Source organism: Pseudophryne corroboree, chromosome 6, assembly GCF_028390025.1.
Source record: "Pseudophryne corroboree isolate aPseCor3 chromosome 6, aPseCor3.hap2, whole genome shotgun sequence".
Lineage (NCBI taxonomy): Eukaryota > Metazoa > Chordata > Amphibia > Anura > Myobatrachidae > Pseudophryne > Pseudophryne corroboree.
In genome coordinates this window covers 526368730-526389993 of record NC_086449.1, presented here as the reverse complement: position 1 = coordinate 526389993, position 21264 = coordinate 526368730, and the positions used below count along the sequence as shown (strand labels likewise).

The 21264-nt window shown below is 43.7% G+C and overlaps 1 protein-coding gene across 2 annotated transcripts in view; it reads left to right on the top strand.

Annotated features, from left to right (window-relative positions):
• WIF1 (WNT inhibitory factor 1) overlaps positions 1–21264 on the top strand; it is a 151525-nt gene that overhangs the window by 79099 nt on the left and 51162 nt on the right. For both annotated transcript variants that reach the window (XM_063930491.1, XM_063930490.1), the window contains exons 4-5: positions 12954–13094; positions 20217–20312. In XM_063930491.1, coding sequence (XP_063786561.1) covers positions 12954–13094; positions 20217–20312 — 237 coding nt within the window. The remainder of the gene's footprint in view (positions 1–12953; positions 13095–20216; positions 20313–21264) is intronic.

The following is a 21264-nucleotide window of genomic DNA, read 5'->3' as shown; positions in this document are numbered from 1 at the left end:
CCTTGCGAGCGAACAACTCGGAATGAGGGCCTTTGTTCGTTGGGAAAAGGCAAGGGTGGAGGATTTACCTGAGTGTACTAAACTTTATTCTTTATTAACATAGCATGCAGATTGGGGGTGCCTCGTGCACTGTCACACCCTAATGTCAGCCACCGCCCATACGCCACGTCTGCAGCTGTGTTGCTGTTCATAGGCTGAATGCTAGCTCTGACCTGCCAAGCATGTCAACACCTTAGCACTGTGCTTGGAAGGCAGCATGGGCCTTGACAATTGGGCACCACCACACACAGCTGTGCTGCTGTTCATAGAAAGGCAGCAGCCACCTATTAGCCATCTTCATAGCACTGCCGGCTACCGAGCAGGTCTGACCCTCGGCAAGAGCAGTGTAATCTGTGACCTGACATCATGACATCACTTTGGGACCAGGCATAGAGAGAGGAGCAGCAGCACACAGCTGCACCGCTGTCCAGGACTGAGGAGGAGGATGCCACTGCCATGAGGACTCAGACTTGGGAGGTAGACAATGACCGTGGCTGATGGTGAGTTTTTTCTTTAAAAGTTTCTATTAAAAAAATAAACACTTGAATATTCTCAATTATTAAATTATATTGATAGCTTGTTATTTCTTATGGGCCCTACACACCTACCGATTGCTGAGCGAGGTGCCTCGGTGGTGGCGGGGGAGGGTGATGGGGGAGAGTGAAGTTTCTTCACTCCCCCATCACACGGCTCCATAGCCCTGCATGCTAATATGGACGAGATTGTCCATATTGGCATGCATGTATAAACAAGCCGGCACCAATGATGAATGAACGCAGGTCTGTGCATCGTTCATCATTGTTGCATACACACTGAAAGATATGAACGACATCTCGTTCATTAATGAGATCATTCATAAACTTTAGTGTAATCGCTAAGTGAGTGGAGCCCATAATTACAGTTTACATTAGTGTTAAAATAGCAAGCTATATGATATAGCAAATTCTATATCATATAGCTTGCTATTTTAACTTTAATAACATGCTACCAATATAATGACATAATTGAGAATATTAGTGTTGTTTTTTTTTAATAGATCCTTTTCTGTTGCCTCTCTCTCTCTCTCTCTCTCTCTCTCTCTCTATTCAGTGTAATTACAGAATGGACAGTGAAAATGTTGGGTATCGGTATGTAGACAACATGCAACTTACAGCATGCTAGCCAGATCGAGAGCACAACTTTAAGCATGCTGCCTACCGTTTACAGTTGTAAAGTTGATCCCGTTAAAATGCTTTAAGTAACATTAACCTTGTTTACATGCCAACAGCTGCATTTTGGGATTGACTTAGCATAGATCCCACGTACCCATCTTATTCAGTGATCCCCTCCCCTTTTTTTCCGCATTCTTATGCTCTCACTTCCACAAATTGTGAAATAGGTGGTGCTAGACACACCCATTAGGCGGTTCTAGAGACACCCCCTCTGGCCATGCACACCCTAATAAAATGAGCTACACACACTTATGTTTATTTTTGCCAGCATTTGGGAATGTGCCTTTTTGAGGGGATATCTACTGTAAATGGCAAGAGCAGGGAGCGTAATGCATCACCATGGCTCAGCTCCACCACAGGAACTAGGGAAAAATACAGTATATTCAGGATTGCTGCATACAGTCTGAGAGAGTAGGCAACTATGCGTATGCCTGCTCATACACCCCTCCCACCTTACATCCCCACCTCCAGCACAGTTACTGTTCTTAGTGATTATTTTTTTAATAATTACTTTAGTTATTAGAATGAATTCATATGAAGACAGCCTAGTAGCACGGTGGGTAGATTTGCTGCCTCACAGTACATGGTTAAATTTCAACCAGGGCCTTATCTGTGTAGAGTTTTTATGTAATCCCCATATTTGCGCCTGAGTTTCCTTTGCGTACTCCGGAGTCCTCCCACAATCCAAAAACATACTGGTAGGTAAATGGACTTCTCACAAAAATAATCCTAGTGTGTAGATGTGGTAGGGAGTAATGAGAATGACAATATGTTCTCTGTAAAGTGCTGCATAATATGCATGTGCTATATAAATCTCCCATATCCGAAATTCCGACACCCAAAGTCTGTCATTTTTGGAGTGTGACTGAGATAGTGGCACCTTTACTTTCTGATGGTTCAGTGTACACAAATTACTTTTTTTCATGCACAAAAATATTAAAAATATTGTCTTAAATTACATCAGGTTATGGGGGTAATTCAATTGCCTGCGTTCATTTTTTGGGCGGTAAAAACTTGACGTCAGCTTAGGAAGTTCAAACTGCCGCAAGAACTTCTAATCCTCTTCTACTTGGCAATCATTCAATCCATCCTCTGCTCCTCGATAATAGTGTGGTTTGGTTCTGCCTCAATCCACGACAAAAATAGGTTACAGCGGGTTGTAAGGTCTTCTGAAAAAAATCATAGGAACAAATCTTCCGGCAGTTGAGGATATCTATCGGGCAAGGGTTATGAAGAGGGCGAGGAGGATTATTGATGACCATTCTCATCCTTCTCATGATATGTTCCGACTGCTGCCATTTGGCAGACGGTACTGCTCGCAACTAGCGCGAACTGCTAGACACAGAAACAGCTTCTTTCCAATCAAACTGTTAAACTCGACACTCGCTTAGCATCACTCTCATATTCAGATCCCTACTTGGGTATTCTAGTCATACGTCACACGTTCTTCTTCCTCTATGTTTCTCTGACGTCCTAAGTGGATGCTGGGGACTCCGTCAGGACCATGGGGAATAGCGGCTCCGCAGGAGACAGGGCACAAAATTAAAAGTTTGACCACTAGGTGGTGTGCACTGGCTCCTCCCCCCATGACCCTCCTCCAAGCCTCAGTTAGGTTTTTGTGCCCGGCCGAGAAGGGTGCAATCTAGGTGGCTCTCCTAAAGAGCTACTTAGAATAAAAGTTTGTTAGGTTTTTTATTTTCAGTGAGTCCTGCTGGCAACAGGCTCACTGCAACGCGGGACTAAGGGGAGAAGAAGCGAACTCACCTGCGTGCAGGATGGATTGGCTTCTTAGGCTACTGGACACTAGCTCCAGAGGGACGATCACAGGTACAGCCTGGATGGGTCACCGGAGCCGCGCCGCCGGCCCCCTTACAGATGCTGAAGAGAGAAGAGGTCCAGAAATCGGCGGCTGAAGACTTCCCAGTCTTCTTAAGGTAGCGCACAGCACTGCAGCTGTGCGCCATTGCTCTCAGCACACTTCACACCGCGGTCACTGAGGGTGCAGGGCACTGGGGGGGGGCGCCCTGGGCAGCAATGTAATTACCTTTACTGGCTAAAAATACATCACATATAGCCCCTGGGCTATATGGATGTATTTAACCCCTGCCAGGATTACAGAAAAAACCGGGAGAAGAGCCCGCCGTGAAGGGGGCGGGGCCTATCTCCTCAGCACACAGCGCCATTTTTCCCACACAGATCCGCTGGTGGGAAGGCTCCCAGGCTCTCCCCTGCACTGCACTACAGAAACAGGGTTAAAACAGAGAGGGGGGGCATTTTTTTGGCGATATTATTATATATTAAGCTGCTATAAGGGAAAACACTTACTATAAGGTGGTCCCTGTATAATTATAGCGCTTTGGTGTGTGCTGGCAAACTCTCCCTCTGTCTCCCCAAAGGGCTAGTGGGGTCCTGTCCTCTATCAGAGCATTCCCTGTGTGTGTGCTGTGTGTCGGTACGTGTGTGTCGACAGGTATGAGGACGATGTTGGTGTGGAGGCGGAGCAATTGCCTGTAATGGGATGTCACCCCCTAGGGAGTCGACACCGGAATGGATGGCTTTATTTATGGAATTACGTGATAGTGTCAACACGCTACAAGGTCGGTTGGCGATATGAGACGGCCGGCAAACCAATTAGTACCTGTCCAGGCGTCTCAAACACCGTCAGGGGCTTTAAAACGCCCATTACCTCAGTCGGTCGACAGACACAGACACGGACACTGACTCCAGTGTCGACGGTGAAGAAACAAACGTATTTTCCAGTAGGGCCACACGTTACATAATCACGGCAATGAAGGAGGCGTTACATATTTCTGATACTACAAGTACCACAAAAATGGGTATTATGTGGGGTGTGAAAAAACTACCTGTAGTTTTTCCTGAAATCAGATGAATTGATTGAAGTGTGTGATGAAGCGTGGGTTACCCCCGATAGGAAGTTGCTAATTTCAGAGAAGTTATTGGCATTATACCCTTTCCCGCCAGAGGTTAGGGCGCGCTGGGAAACACCCTCTAGGGTAGATAAGGCGCTCACACGCTTATCAAAACAAGTGGCGTTACCGTCTCCTGATACGGCCGCTCTCAAAATCCAGCTGATAGGAGGCTGGAAAATACTCTAAAAAGTATATACACACATACTGGTGTTATACTGCGACCAGCAATCGCCCCAGCATGGATGTGCAGTGCTGGGGGGGTTTGGTCGGAATCTCTGACTGGAAATATTGATACCCTGAATAGCGACAATATTTTATTGACTATAGAGCATTTAATGGATGCATTTTCTTTATATGCGAGATGCACAGAGGGATATTTGCACTCTGGCATCAAGGGTAAGTGCGCTGTCCATTTCTGCCAGAAGAAGTTTATGGACGCGACAGTGGTCAGGTGATGCGGATTCCAAGCGGCATATGGAAGTTTGCCGTATAAAGGGGAGGAATTATTTGGGGTCGGTCTATCGGACTTGGTGGCCACGGCAACAGCCGGAAAATCCACCTTTTTTACCTCAGGTCACCTCCCAACAGAAAAAGACACCGTCTTTTCAGCCTCAGTCCTTTCGTTCTCATAAGAACAAGCGGGCAAAAGGCCATTCATATCTGCCCGAGGCAAAGGAAAGGGTAAGAGACTGCAGCAAGCAGCTCCTTCCCAGGAGCAGAAGCACTCCCCCGCTTCTGAAAAGTCCTCAGCATGTCGCTGGGGCCTTACAAGCGGACTCAGGTCCGGTGGGGGGGTCGTCTCAAGAATTTCAGCGCGCAGTGGGCTCACTCGCAAGTCGACCCCTGGATCCTGCAGGTAGTATCACAGGGGTACAGATTGGAATTCGAGACGTCTCTTCCTCGCAGATTCCTGAAGTCTGCTTTACCAACGTCTCCCTCCGACAGGGAGACGGTGTTGGAAGCTATTCACAAGCTGTATTCCCAGCAAGTAATAGTCAAGGTACCCCTACTACAACAAGGAAAGGGGTATTATTCCACGCTGTTTGTGGTACCGAAGCCGGACGGCTCGGTGAGACCTATTCTAAGTCTGAAATCTTTTGAACACTTACATACAAAGGTTCAAGTTCAAGATGAAATCACTCAGAGCAGTGATAGCGAATCTGGAAGAAGGGGACTTTATGGTGTCCTTGGACATCAAGGATGCTTACCTCCATGTCCCAATTTGCCCTTCAAACCAAGGGTACCTCAGGTTCGTGGTACAAAACTGTCACTATCAGTTTCAGACGTTGCCGTTTGGATTGTCCACGGCACCCCGGGTCTTTACCAAGGTAATGGCTGAAATGATGATTCTTCTTCGAAGAAAAGGCGTATTAATTATCCCTTACTTGGACGATCTCCTGATAAGGGCAAGATCCAGAGAACAGTTAGAGGCCAGTGTAGCACTAACCCAAGTAGTGCTGCAACAGCACGGGTGGATTCTAAATTTTCCAAAATCCCAGCTGAGCCCGACGACACGTCTGCTGTTCCTAGGGATGATTCTGGACACAGTTCAGAAAAAGGTTTTTCTCCCGGAGGAGAAAGCCAGGGAGTTATCCGAGCTAGTCAGGAACCTCCTAAAACCAGGAAAAGTGTCAGTGCATCAATGCACAAGAGTCCTGGGTAAATGATGGCTTCTTACGAAGCGATTCCATTCGGCAGATTCCACGCAAGAACTTTGCGTGGACGAATGGTCCGGATCGCATCTTCAGATGCATCAGCAGATAGCCCCGTCTCCAAGGACAAGGGGGTCTCTTCTGTGGTGGTTGCAGAGTGCTCACCTTTTTGGAGGGCCGCAGATTCGGCATTCAGGACTGGGTCCTGGTGACCACGAATGCCAGCCTGAGAGGCTGGGGAGCAGTCACACAGGGAAGAAATTTCCAGGGAGTGTGGTCAAGCCTGGAGACTTCACTTTACATAAATATACTGGAGCTAAGGGCAATTTACAATGCTCTAAGCCTGGCAAGGCCTCTGCTTCAGGGTCAGCCGGTGTTGAACCAGTAGGGCAACACCACGGCAGTCGCCCACGTAAACAGACAGGGCGACACAAGAAGCAGGAGGGCAATGGCAGAAGCTGCAAGGATTTTTCACTGGGCAGAAAATCATGTGATAGCACTGTCAGCAGTGTTCATTCCGGGAGTGGACAACTGGGAAGCAGACTTCCTCAGCAGACACGATCACCACCCGGGAGAGTGGGGACTTCATCCAGAAGTCTTCCACATGATTGTGAACCGTTGGGAAAAACCAAAGGTGGACATGATGGCGTCCCGCCTCAACAAAAAACTGGACAGGTATTGCGCCAGGTCAAGAGACCCTCAGGCAATAGCTGTGGATGCGTTGGTAACACCATGGGTGTACCAGCCAATGTATGTGTTCCCCCCTCTGCCTCTCATACCCAAGGTACTGAGAATTATAAGGCGAAGGGGAGTAAGAACGATACTCGTGGTTCCGGATTTGCCAAGAAAGACTTGGTACCCGGAACTTCAAGAGATGCGCACGGAGGATCCGTGCACTCTACCTCTAGACTTACCGCGGCTGCGTTTGACGGCATGGCGGTTGAACGCCGGATCCTGAAGGAGAGGGCTCCGACGGAGGAATTTCAACTGGGTCGATTCCTACATTTCCTGCAAACAGGATTGTCTATGGGCCTCAAATTGGGGTCCATTAAGGTTCAAATTTCGGCCCTGTCGATTTTCTTCCAGAAAGAATTGGCTTCAGTTCCTGAAGTCCAAGCTTTTGTCAAAGGAGTACTACATATACAGCCCCGGTTGTGCCTCCAGTGGCACCGTGGGATCTCAATGTAGTTTTGGGATTCCTCAAATCCCATTGGTTTGAGCCACTCAAATCGGTGGATTTGAAATATCTTACATGGAAAGTGACCATGCTACTGGCCCTGGCTTCGGCCAGGAGAGTGTCAGAATTGGCGGCTTTTTCGTACAAAAGCCATATCTGATTTTCCATTGGGACAGGGCAGAACTGCGGACGCGTCCTCAGTTTCTCCCTAAGGTGGTATCAGTGTTTCACCTGAACCAACCTATTGTAGTGCCTGCGGCTTCTAGCGACTTGGAGGACTCCAAGTTGTTCGACGTTGTCAGAGCCTTAAAAAAAAATATATATATATATATATTTCAAGGACGGCTGGAGTCAGAAAGTCTGACTCGCTGTTTATACTGTATGCACCCAACAAGCTGGGTGTTCCTGCGTCTAAGCAGACAATTGCTCGTTGGATTTGTAGCACAATTCAACTTGCGCATTCTGTGGCAGGGCCTGCCACAGCCAAAATCTGTAAATGCCCACTCCACAAGGAAGGTGGGCTCACCTTGGGCGGCTGCCCGAGGGGTCTCGGCATTACAACGCTGCCGAGCAGTTACGTGGTCAGGGGCGAACACGTTTGTAAAATTCTACAAATTTGATACCCTGGCTAAGGAGGACCTGGAGTTCTCTCATTCGGTGCTGCAGAGTCATCCGCACTCTCCCGCCCGTTTGGGAGCTTTGGTATAATCCCCATGGTCCTGACGGAGTCCCCAGCATCCACTTAGGACGTCAGAGAAAATAAGAATTTACTTACCGATAATTCTATTTCTCGTAGTCCGTAGTGGATGCTGGGCGCCCATCCCAAGTGCGGATTGTCTGCAATACTTGTACATAGTTATTGTTACAAAAATCGGGTTATTATTGTTGGAAGCCATCTTTTCAGAGGCTCCTCTGTTATCATGCTGTTAACTGGGTTCAGATCTCAAGTTGTACAGTGTGATTGGTGTGGCTGGTATGAGTCTTACCCGGGATTCAAAATCCTTCCTTATTGTGTACGCTCGTCCGGGCACAGTATCCTAACTGAGGCTTGGAGGAGGGTCATAGGGGGAGGAGCCAGTGGACACCACCTAGTGGTCAAACTTTTAATTTTGTGCCCTGTCTCCTGCGGAGCCGCTATTCCCCATGGTCCTGACGGAGTCCCCAGCATCCACTACGGACTACGAGAAATAGAATTATCGGTAAGTAAATTCTTATTTTTTTTGCTATATATCATATGCTGTATGGGAGCTGCAGCTATCAGAAACCAATGCCTTGTGTATTGTGTATTTTGTACTGATATACTTGGCAATAAACTGATTCTGATTCTGAAAATGGGAGGCAATTCAATTACAGCCTGTTTTTATCGCACCAAAAAGGACCTTTTTCTTTGTGAAAACAGAAATAATCCATGATAAATCCCTGGACATATGTGTTTTTGCTGCCATGATCACGAAAAAAGGGAAAAATCCCAGATAAGTGCTGGCGTTGAGCTGCATTTGGGGCTAATTGGATAGCCCAAGGGGATCAATTAGCCTGTGGTAAATTACCGCGGCCAATTGAATTCCCCCCTATGTGTATAAGGTGTATATGAAATATAAATGCATTTTGTGTTTAGACTTGGGTCCCATGCCAAGATATCTCATTATGGTATGCAAATATTCCAAAATACGGAAAACTCTAAAATACTTCTGGTCCCAAGCATTTCGTATATATAGGAGACTCAGCCTATAACTATATAGAACAGGTATAGGGAACCTTCGACCCTCCAGCTGTGATTGAGCTACACATCCCAGCATGCCCTGCAACAGTTTTAGCATGGCCAAATAGCAAAACTTCAGCAAGGCATGCTGGTACAGTATGTATAGTTCAACAACAGCTGGAGGACCGAAGGTTCCCCATCCCTGATATAGAACAACATGGCAAGGACAGCAAAATACATAGTAGCAACAAATAAAAGCAAAGAAAAAAAGAAATTCCAGCACTATTTAGCCACCAAGCTTAATATACTAATTGGTCTTCAGTCAATTATCTAAAATGAATGCAGCTCTCAACTGGGCAGTACCAATGAACAATAGCACAAGATAAAATGAATGATCAATGGTGTATTTAGTATTTGAAGTCTATATTAGTGATTAGGAATGTTTGTCTCCTGGCTTTTTTCTATTGCTCTTATTGTTGCTTTTTACTTTTAATTAATTAAGTTTGAAATATTGCTTTGATGTTTATATGTTTATTTATTGAAAATGTGGCCACCAAGTTTCTTTGATCTAATTGTTCTGTTAATATGCTTATTCAGTTTTAAACATGCACAGTTAAATGTGAGAGATTCCCTTACAGGTGTTAATGATTAAGACTTACTATGTGATTGGTCCAACTGGGAATAAAAACGGCTCAGGAAAGCCCTGACAACATCCTCTGATGAAACTGCAGCTGTCTATTTGCGGAGAAACGTGTAAGCAACGGAGCTTTTAGATTGGACTCTGTCCTGATTAATCTCCAGCGGACCCTTCCTAAATACCGGACTTGTATACCGTATACTCCGCCACTCTGCATTAGAGGCTGACGGATGTGCAAGTGATCCAGCCGGGAGGTCAGCGCTTCTAAATGAAATCCTCTCCATTGTGAGTATACCGGAAAGCACAGTACGAGCTTTGGAGGCAGCGGTGTGAGCGTGAACACGCTGTAGGCAGTACAGATACAGCAATCCCTCTATAATATTGTCGAGACGATTGAAGCCCTCTGCCGCACCTGACCAATTGCGAGATTCAGCTACAGGAGCGGGAGTTTCTAACAAACATACTGGCTAATTAGCATATGAGAGTCTCTCCAGGTCTGCCTCTTCACATCATACCAAAACGGCTGTAGAACGTTATCAATTGGCTGCGTTTTGCCCGTGGCTCAGAGTAGTATAATATCCATATAGTTTACAAGAGACTGTGTTTAAACTAATGCAAGTCCGGTTATATGATATATGGACATACAAAAGGAGTTTGTTTTACAAATAGTGGATAAACTTCTTCCGCTGGAAGAGACAGAACACTGTTCATTTAATTTTAATCTATTATATTTCATCTGTGTATGTGACTTTTTGATATGTTATTAATGTTTTGAATTGTAATAAATTTTATATGTGCTCCCTGATAATCATTTTCTCTTGTGCTATAAATAAAAGCAGTTGTGATTCTACTGTATATGTTTCAAAATATATTAAAATTATTTAAATATTCACTAGGTGATCTAGTAAGTGTTCTGCTTTAATGGTATGATACTACGGGCTAGCCAGGTTGGTTTTGCCTTGTAAATGATTGCTGCTTTAAAAAATCTGTGCAGTCTCGCACTAATACCTACACCTCCGGCAAGTCGGAGACTATTACATTTAGCCCTATATATTACAGTAGGATAGCTGGAGTTGTTTGTTTCTTTAAACTGTTACATATTTCATCACGCAATCCTTTCAAAAAGAAGCATGGGATTTATATGGACAGGACCAGTTTCTTGTATAAACGAAAGACAGCTCAGTGAAGCAGTTAATAACATAGCAAGGTCTGCAAGGTCTCTGAGAAGTCTTGTTTGTCACCTACTATATGTAAACATACGCAGTTACCTCCATATATCTGGGAAAATCAGCAATTTTCAATTTCGAATGTAACTATTTGTATGGCATATTGTGTTGTTGTTTTTTTGTGTTCATACTAATATTTATACTCTATTATAAAACTAATGTAACATGCAATTAGCTTTTGGGTCTCAAGATGGCAGTATGGGAAATGTGTGCTACAAGTTCATTATCCACTGAAACATCACAGTGTAGTGCAGTATGTGTTTAGACTGATGTGTGGGCCCAATACACTGTAATCAGAACATGACTTATGTGCTATTTATAGTTGAATAAACAGGATGAGGTTTTAGCCAATGTGTATTTTAATGGGACATGAAAAAGAACAAGGGAGACATTTGAAACGCAGTCCAGATATGGTGTCTCCTCGATTTTGGTACGGAAATGATTTGAATTTAAACATACCTATATATCAATACATGCAAGACCAATTGTTTTACCTAATATTCTGGTAAGCAGTTATTGTAATAATATGATCCATCAACAAAATATATTTAAACATGTTAAGCGTTGGGGCTGAAACTAGCTAAATAGAACCAGACACTTTATATTTTGTAACTATTTAGTTTGTAAATAGCATCAACTGAATCAAAGCTATTGAAAATATTTTAGCACATCCATTTAAGCTTAGTACCTACATAGTTGACTGTATTTCATATGGAGTTTGCTGACAATTGACTATAAAGGGAAATCTAACCTAGATTTATACTCATTAGGTACTTTTATACTTCACCATTTGACCTATGACCATAGTGTCATGATTTACTTATGACCATATGAGTTGTGAAAGGAGTTTTTTTGATATACTTCTGACACATATTGGTCTACTTTGAGGTTTTTTACCATCATTAATCTGGTCTCTCAATCTATGGACTAGAGAATTGTATTATCATTTTTTTGAGGTTTGACCGCCATACTGTAAACTATTAAAAGTTAAAATGTGTCTATCAGTATGTTGAATCCCTCAAAAAAGAATTGTTTCTGTTTTTGTTTGTTACTAAAGCGCACCAGGTGTAAGGGAAAATAAGTAAATATACTTGATAACATGGATAAAGAATCACTTAGGCATACAGTACCTCCCAACTTTTGTGGCACTTAAAAAGGGACGTGGCCTTGCTCGTGGTGGGCGTGGCCTTGCTTGAGTGGGTGTGGCCTGTCCAAACTGGCCATTTGTCAGCCTTTTGTGGGCGTGCCCAGCACTCCCCGAGCAACTGGGCAGCCCCCACTCCCCTCCTAGCACTGAATACATGCTGTGTGCGCACAGCATGTATTCAGTGATCACAGGCAGAGCTGCCAGTGATCAACGGCTCTCCCAACTCCCCCCTCCCCCCTCCCCCCTGCCACGGGACACTGCTGCCCGCGGGTAGGACAGCGGGACAGGGTCCAAATAGCGGGAGGTATGACTTAGCTGAATTTTACAGGATAGCAAAACGGAAAGCGGGCCCATCCACCACCGGTGGCACTATCTTCCCAGTGACATCTTGGGGAAGATGGCGCCACACATTGATAGCAACGACTCTGGTGAGTCTTTGCTTACTAGGGCACATGCGTTATCTTCTTAAATATCACTGGGAAGATAGCGCTGGCCGAGGAGGGGGGACCCGCTTCCTGGAACAAGCAAGGTAGGAAGTGCCCCCCCCCCCATTTCTTTGAACGGCGCATGCAAATGACCTAAGTTTTTACAATCACTTTTTACAAACACTAGCATATTTACTGTAGGTAGCATTAATATACAGTATAGAAATCATGAATACTGATGTATTTCCTGCTACCTCAGGTTGATGTTTTGTAATATAGTGTGTCTAATGCAGTGGTTCCCAAACTTTCTTGAATCACGGCACCTTAAAGTTTTTTATTGCGAAAATTAGATAGAAATATTAAGTACTGTAAATTGTGTTTATATGTCATCCTTAGGCTCAATTGTGTGGTAAGGGACAGGATTTGATTCTTTATGATTGACAGCCACCAGCAACTCGTTTTGCCTATTACATTGACCATAAATAATTTTAATTGTTCATGGACCACCAACCCAATGCACCCCTGCAAGTACCCGAGGCACCCCGAGGTACCACGGCACACAGTTTGAGAACTACTGGTCTAATTACTATCCATTCTTTTTTCTTTTATACATTTTTTATTTTTTGCACTTGGGTTTGTTGCCTAGGTCATAGAAACATTGAATTTGACGGCAGATAAGAACCACTTGACCCATCTAGTCTGCCCCTTTTTTATCCTTTAGGTAATCTCAACCCTTTTTGAACCTTAATTCTTTGTAAGGATATTCATATGGTTATATTACTTTTGGGCAATTATGTTGTTTTGCTTTAGTTGTACAGGTTGGTTTTCCATGCCTTGGCAATCAAGATGGGGTGGCAGCATTTGAAGTTAATGTAATAGTTATGAATTCAGAAGGCAATGTGATTCTTCAAACACCACAAAATGCCATCTTTTTCAAGACATGCCAGCAAGGTAAGTGAAAAATACACTGATTATAATATTATTAAAATCATTGCATGCTCTAGACCAATGGTTCCCAACCTCGGTCCTCAAGTACCCCCAACAGTTCATGTTTTCCAGGTCACCCAGCAGTTGAACAGGTGTATTCATTACTCACTGACACATTATAAAAGACCCACAGGTGGAGCAAATTATTTCACTTGAAATCCTGTGAGGAGACCTGGAAAACATGAACTGTTGGGGGTACTTGAGGACTGAGGTTGGGAACCACTGCTTTAGACCAAGCCGTTAATGGATGTCAGCTTAGAATATTGCTTCTTTAATTAGAAGCATCTCTCATAAGTACAGTTTTTGAGGCACATGTATAGAAAGATTTCTACTTGTTTATTTGCATAATCTACACTATTCCATACAGTACACAGGCACACGCCATTTGTAGACTTTTACATATCGTTGACTTGGTTCTCCTTTTGGCTGGAATAGAGGCAAATTCACTTAAATGCAATACAATTTGGTGTGGGTGCCTACATGTACGTTCACTTGTCTGGGGATGTATATTCTGCAAAGGATTGATGCAGAATTATGAAATGATTATGTTCAGGGCCACTGAGGCTTCCAGCTGGGTCAGGTGCTGGGGGGAGCCGGGAAGGCCACAGGAAAGGGTCGTGGCTACAAACCCTTGTACAGTACTAACCAAATGCCACGACATCGCCTGAGCATTCCCTACCTGCTTCCAGCCACCTCTTGGCGGCCCTGATCTGCGTTTCCTTGGCTAACTGCATATTGGCCTCCCCAATATACAGCAACTATATTATATGAAGTTGTGGGCATCTATTTCATAATTTCTTTGTTTCCATTTGGCCTATGCAGAAAAAATGATTGGACTTTTAAAGGGAAAAACAAATGTTTGTTATTTCATTTTATTTCATTTCTGTTTGTACTCAATGATATTTTATTTGGAAAATATTTGCATTTATTAATAACAGTGTCAACGCACTATTCTGTCAGTGTGACACTTTATTGCATTATTATGCTGAGTACAAGTAAAGTAATTGTCAAGCCACATCACTATACTACCTTGAAGCTTTATTTATGCTATCTCATCATTATTCTGGTGTGAATAAATCACACTTGTGGCGCCTGACTTATACTGTAGCTGGCACAGCTGCTAATCTTTAGATGTGTCCAACTCTACATGAGCCCATTAGTGTGTGTCTTTAAACTTTAACACTAAAATACATTCTACTAAAAAAAGCACAAAAACATTCCAAAGGTTTTCTCTCAGTAGACCCCAGCTGGCCAGTAGCCACAATGTGCTTTATAGGGGGAGGCACTGAGTTACTACACAGTGTGAGCAGCTTCTCTTATGAAGCCTGCTGTGTGTGTGGATCTGAGAGCTACATTGGCGCATAAGACAAAGAGCGAGTGCCAGTAAGAAGCGACAGGCATGAGCGTGCTTTGAAAGCTCAATTCTGTCTCCTACAGGTTATACTATGTATGTATATTTATTTTGTATTGGGATTGTCAACCTTTTTATGACCACTTATGTTATTTATTGAAATATTAGCAGCCCTTGTGGATCTTTTAAAATGTGTCAGCCAGTAATGGATACACCTGTGCACCTAATAGGAGATCTGGAAATCATGCACTGTTAGGGATCCCTGAGGACTTTGGCAAACACTGGTCTATAGTATAGATCATCTATAGTGTTAATTATTAATACTGTATTACATACACTAATCAGTATCTAAGGAGACCAATGTGTACATAGTGTATGTCACATACCGGTCCACAGGACCCCATTATCGAGTCTGCCACTGCTGCCCTCAAAACTCCTGTCATCCTGACCTGTGTGGCTTTTGTCCGCTGCTTCCCGGTGCCACTGGTCCATGTGTACCGCCATGTTTGAGTGACATCACTCAGACATCTGGACAATCCTGAGAAGGCATATCCCAACCACATCAGTTGCAAGGGCGCCTTATTTAATTTTTCAGGTGCTGCCAATTAGTCACTAGTTTGACTAGTGGTTCCTGTGTGCTTCATCCTGGTAACCTTTTGTGCTATCCTGTTATCCTGATCGTCAATCTTGTTGAATCTGCATTGTTCAATCCTAATATCCTACTGAGAAACTCTGCTAAGTCTGCAGTGTGCAGGGCAATCCTGATTAAACTAGCACTGTGCACTCCTGTTATCCTACTGAGTAATCCTGCTGAACCTGCACTGCATAATCCTGATATCCTACTTGGCAAACTTGCCAGCTGCACTGTGCAATCCTGCTGTCCTGCTCTGTGGATCCTAATATCTTATGGTGCTATCCAGTTATACCTGCATTGTGCTATCCTGATATCTTGTTCAGTACTACACGGACTCCTGCAAACCTGGCTGATGCAACGCTGTACTTTTGTTCTTGTATACTTTTTCCTACTCCGAGGAACCTGCATTACTGCACCTTGTGTATCTGTGAACTCTTCCTATCTGTGTCTGTGCAGCATTAAACTGCTTCTATATATACTGTAGGATGATGTCATATGTAAGAGGCCGTGCAACTAGGACTGGATGCTCATGTGTGTGGGGGGCTTCACATTGCAGTCTGCATGTCCGGAGCATCCAAAGGACACTTTGGCAGCAGCGATTCTAGCAGCAGGTTCCCATTCCAGGCACCCTGCTAGCCAGATGCAGCGACAGCGCCACCCACAGGACCCTGTGCTCTGTATGTCGGCACAGCTTGCACACCCATAGTTACGGCCCTGCCATGTGGTCTTTTCATACCAGCAACAAACATCAGAGGTTCCTTTTATACTGTACATCTAATGCTGTAGCCGCCTGGAAGTGTACTGAGACGCTTACCGGCGGCATCAAAGCTCCCAGTAACTGCATATACCAGATGGGAACTGAGACGCTGGCGCCATGTCCTGTGATTATGCCAGCACAGTTGTAGGCTGAGACATGCCCTGAAAACAGTCTCAATATGCCTACATTATTACCACTACTCCTTGTCACCTCCCTCAAATGGTCCCAGACTATCAATCACTTTGCAAATTAATTCCCACTGAGCGGCATTGCTAAGGTTCCTTGGCATGTGTCCAATGCGAAAGTGAAGCATGTGTAGAGGATAATCGCTCACCTCTGTAAATATTGGCTTTGCACACATCTCTGAATCAGGCTCTTTGTCCTATGCTTTCCTTAAGGTTAACTCCTTAGCACTGACATAAGACAATCCAAGAAATGGGTGCAAATTCTTGAAATTACTCGTGTTCACAATGCCCAGTTTGTGTAGCGGGGCATGGCCACAATGCTGCCCAGGACAGACCACTTGACTCGCCCCTGTTTTATAGGTGTGCCGAGGCCAGGGTCTGCGTCTACCAATGCATATTCCCTGGCCCCAGCAGAGGAGTTCCTTTGCCCATTTTGAGTAAGCTTACTCAGAACTTACAGATGGGGCATGGAACACAATAAGGAGCATACAAATATATGTATGTCTGTGGATATATATATATATATATATATATATGTATGTATACACATATAATTAAAGGGATATAGTTGGCATCACAGCGGACGAGATGTTGGCGTTCATTATATGGTGGCGGAATCCCGACAGCCGGCATCCTGAATGTTAGTATGCCGGGGAAGGTTAGGGTCAGGCTGCGGGGAGGGAGAGTTAGGGTAAGATGTAAGTTTAATTTATTTCATTCAAAATGTCAGTATTGTGGTGGTTGGGATGCCGCTGTCTGCATTCTGACTGGCGGCATTCTGTACCCACCCCAATTAAACATCTCCAGCAGACTCCATATGCAATATTGTACAGTATATAAAAGAATAGTAGTATTTTGTGAACAAAGTCACAACATTTTCTGACATGTTTGCAATATCCTTTATTACTTTAAAAATCCTTGAGTGTTGTCCCTTTTCTCTATATATGTATAATGATGCAATTCACCCCAGCCTACCTTGTGGCCACCTGCATCTCCCCTCCAGGAAGTGCTGGTGGCTTTGAAGATTAAGGGGCGCTAGGCTGAAGCTTTGCCTAGGGTGCAGAGAGACTTTGCACCAGCCCTGCCTAGCTGCAGTTTAGTACTGACACTCAAGAGCCCCAATTCTTGAACAATATATAACACCATAGAAGAGTCATCCAGAAGCGCTTCTTATTAAGCTTAATAGTGTTCTTTTTATCAGTCCCCGGGAGGTTCTATGAAGATGTCCTATATTCTCCAAAGGATTCAAAAAGAGAACAAAGAGATACTATCAATTGAAGATATCAACTGTTCCTTCAGCCAGAGCCGGATTAAGGGGGGGGTCCCCGGGATACGTACCCCCGGGCCCCCCTTCCCAAAAGGGCCCCCTGCCACACCACAGATCGGATCTCTCTTCCGATCCGATCTGTGGTGTTGTGCTCCCGGCCGCACTGCAGCGGCGGCCGTACAAACAGGACAGCTGAGCGACGGCTCAGCTGTCCAATAACGTATGAGTGAAGTAGGCTGCCCCAATGGCTGAGCGGCAGGCTGCTTCATTCATACATGATTGGAGAGCTGAGCCGTCGCTCTGCTGTCTGTGCAGTTGGCGGGGAGGGGAGCGCAGTTCGTTCACTGGATGGTATGTGAGTGACCGCGCGCGCCCCCCCCCCTCCTCCTCCTCCTCCTCTCTTGCATAGGGGCCCCACTGTTTTAAGTACCCCGGGACCCCCAGCGACTTAATCCGGCTCTGCCTTCAGCTATCAATTTGAAACCCTTCAACTGACCTCATAACAATGAGATGCATACATCAAAAGGTTTCTTTAGGTCTTCTGGTAGATGGCTACCTCATGCGCTTCCCCAATATAAAAACTTTACAGTGCAAGAATAATAAATTCACCATACATGAATAGTAAGAGTACTTTTTAAATAAAAGAATACAAAACTAATTTTAAAATATATATACGTGATTTGAAATTTAATAGAAATGTTTCCACAGCAGTAGACTGTACAATTAGGTAAAAAATAGCAGTTATTGTATGGTGCTAATACCGGTATACATACATGAAACATATAATATACAGACATACAGAGAACAACATATACTAAAAGAAGAACACACAACAATAGTGTATATAGTAATAGTGTATAGATTCTGATGGTGTGGGAGTGATGCACTCTAGAGCGATCTTATTCAAACCCACTGTTTTTCTGATATTATAAAAAGAATAATGGACAGTGCCTGTATAGTCTGTTATTTAATAGGTATAAAACAGGCGATGGTTCGTTTGGACCAAATTGTCCTTTTATCGTTAAGAATTTTAGTGGCGTTTAGGTGCCAAAAGTAGCAGTAAGTCCCTTAAAAAAGGTGCAGGTTTCTCACCATGTGTACCTTTATTGGTGATAGATAGTCTTCAAAGGTCCAGGTGGAATATAGTGCAGAAGTAGTTTGCTGGCAGACATGAGGGGTATAATCCGTGATATGGCAATCACTGTCCCCCTCTCCTCTCAGTCATCAATGCGTTTCCCCTGTCATGAAGGCTTCATCAATATAAAGGAACAGAGAAGCCAGTTCCCTGTGAAAACAATTACACATATACTGTGGCTTTAGTCACGGCAAAAAGCTTCTCGGCACACCAGGTCCTGGACGATTAAGCCATTCGCTCAAAATATGCATTTTATTTGCACAAATAAAGCAATTGGAAGCAACAAAACGACTTTGCTAGACTGCACTGATCAATTTGATGTGCAACACTTGTATATCCAGAAAGGATCTGTACCTGAAGAAGGATTGTTACTGATCCGAAACGCGTTGCATGGACTGGATGCTGTGAATGGGGACAAAGGTCTAAAGCCTTTCTAGATATCCCTCTGCGATGGTGCCAAGATACCTAGCTCGGGACCTTTTGCTTTGTTGGGATTAGCCCACTGCAGCACCTTACTGTGGTGAGATGAAGAATGACCATTCCCCCACTCTTTTATGTATTATGTGCTGTGTTTTATCTATGTGCTTGTTAAATCACTGTGAATACATTTTTGCACCACATAACATTATCCCGTTGCTTTAGGTAATCTATTTGGGTACTTCATCTCCCAAGCAATACAGCGCCAACCCTCTTTCCTCCATATTACTGTATTTAGACTTGCAGTCCTCCTGTAAAAAAAATTATAATAAAAACATTTGTTTACCCATTTACTTCTCACATACTTTCATGGTCCATATAGAATTCACAATACAAACTTAACAAAAAATGAAAATTAATAATCACACAGGACAACACATGATGAGCTCCATCGCAAATGCCAGGTTTAACCAATCATTGTCTCAAATACACTGACTTTGCTCTGATTGGTTAGAAATTCCCAGGTCTTTCTGTAGAACTGCACATCACCAACTTTTCAATGCATGGTGATTGTATACTATATGACAACATTGTAGCTGTTTGCTGAATATCATTGGCCCATGAAGTTGGTTCTATGGTACCATGTGCCACTTTCATCTGCTTGTCCACTGAGCTAAAAGTGTACAACCCATTGCATTCTCATGAGCATCAACATACCATATATTTTTTTGAACATTGTCAAATATGCACATACATGTTATGTAGTGTGATGGTGACTACCAGTGTTTGTATGGTTTTGGTTTCTTTTATAAGAAAGGTCTCAGCAACATACTCCTGACAGTTGTGTTATTTCTTCAGACAGCTTACAGAATGCTTCTTGTTTGAACTGATTACCCAATGGGTCATTTGATCATTGTAATCAGTAAAAGTGGAAAATTACAATTTATAGGTTATTTGCTTTTTCATCTGTCTGTCTGTCTGTCTGTCTGTCTGTCTGTCTGTCTGTCTGTCTGTCTGTCTGTCTGTCTGTCTGTCTGTCTATCTATCTATCTATCTATCTATCTATCTATCTATCTATCTATCTATCTATCTATCTATCTATCTATCTATCTGTCTCTCTGCCTGCCTGCCTGTCTATCTATATGTCTATCTATCTATCTATCTATCTATCTATCTATCTATCTATCTATCTATCTATCTATCTATCTATCTATCTATCTATCTATCTTCATTAGGGGTATCTGATATTACACATTAATACAAATCTTATACTAAATTGTATATTTTAGAGCATTTTAAAATATCTTTAATTTAGTATCTTTAGTTTTCTCTTTTTCAAGCAAAATGCCCTGGTGGATGTAGAAATGGAGGCTTCTGTAATGAAAGACATGTCTGTGAATGTCCGGATGGGTTCTATGGACCACACTGTGAAAAAGGTAAGACCATGCTATGTGTTCAAGGTAAATAAAGTATATGAGCTGTTTGATACGACACACAGACTAAAACAAAACAGGTTATATGGTTTGATAAAATGTCATAAACATCAGCACTAAAACTTATTGTAATGTTTTATTTTTATTAATCACGATTGTAAAATGTTATACTATTGGGGGTCATTCCGAGTTGATCGCACATAGCAACTTTTTGCTGCCCATGTGCGATCAACTAGACGCCGCCTATGGGAGAGTGTATTTCTGCATATCAGGGCTGTGAACGCTTGTGCAGCCCTGCTATGCAAAAAAAGTTTCCTGTAAAACAAGACCAGGGTAAGAGTTACTTACAAGGTGCGATCGATCCAGTGATGCAGGTCCCGGAGTTGACGTCAGACATCTGCCCTTCAAATGCGTGGACAGTGACGGTGAGTATCCGCCCCCGAACGCCTCCCCGCTGTCAATCTTCTTGCGATCGCGCTAGCGATCACTTTCTTCTTTCTTCTGGTCGTTGCCCGGCGACGCCTGTCGCTGGGCAACGACACGCGTACACATTGCGGGCACCACGCAGGCGCACTCCTGACCCGTTCGCACCGCTACGACACCCAGCAGCATGCAAACGGGTCGGAATGACCCCCATTGTGCGAGTGTATCTGTCACCTGAATACTGCAGCATTGTGTTGCACTAATGCTTATGAGAATGAAGCCTCTCAATTCACAACTAGCAAGCAATGATTTCACTGATGCATTGCATACCATGACCAATCATTATGAAACATGCCCAATAAAGTAAATTGTCATGCCTTAGATCATCTGAAAAAGTAATTGCAAGTGTTTGTAAATAGTACCAAAAAGCAAGCAAGTTATGCGGTACTATGTGGCATGCCTCCCAAAATCCTAAATCAGGACATGACTGAAAAGGGGAGTGACGCACCCCATTAATGAGGCTTGTCCACAG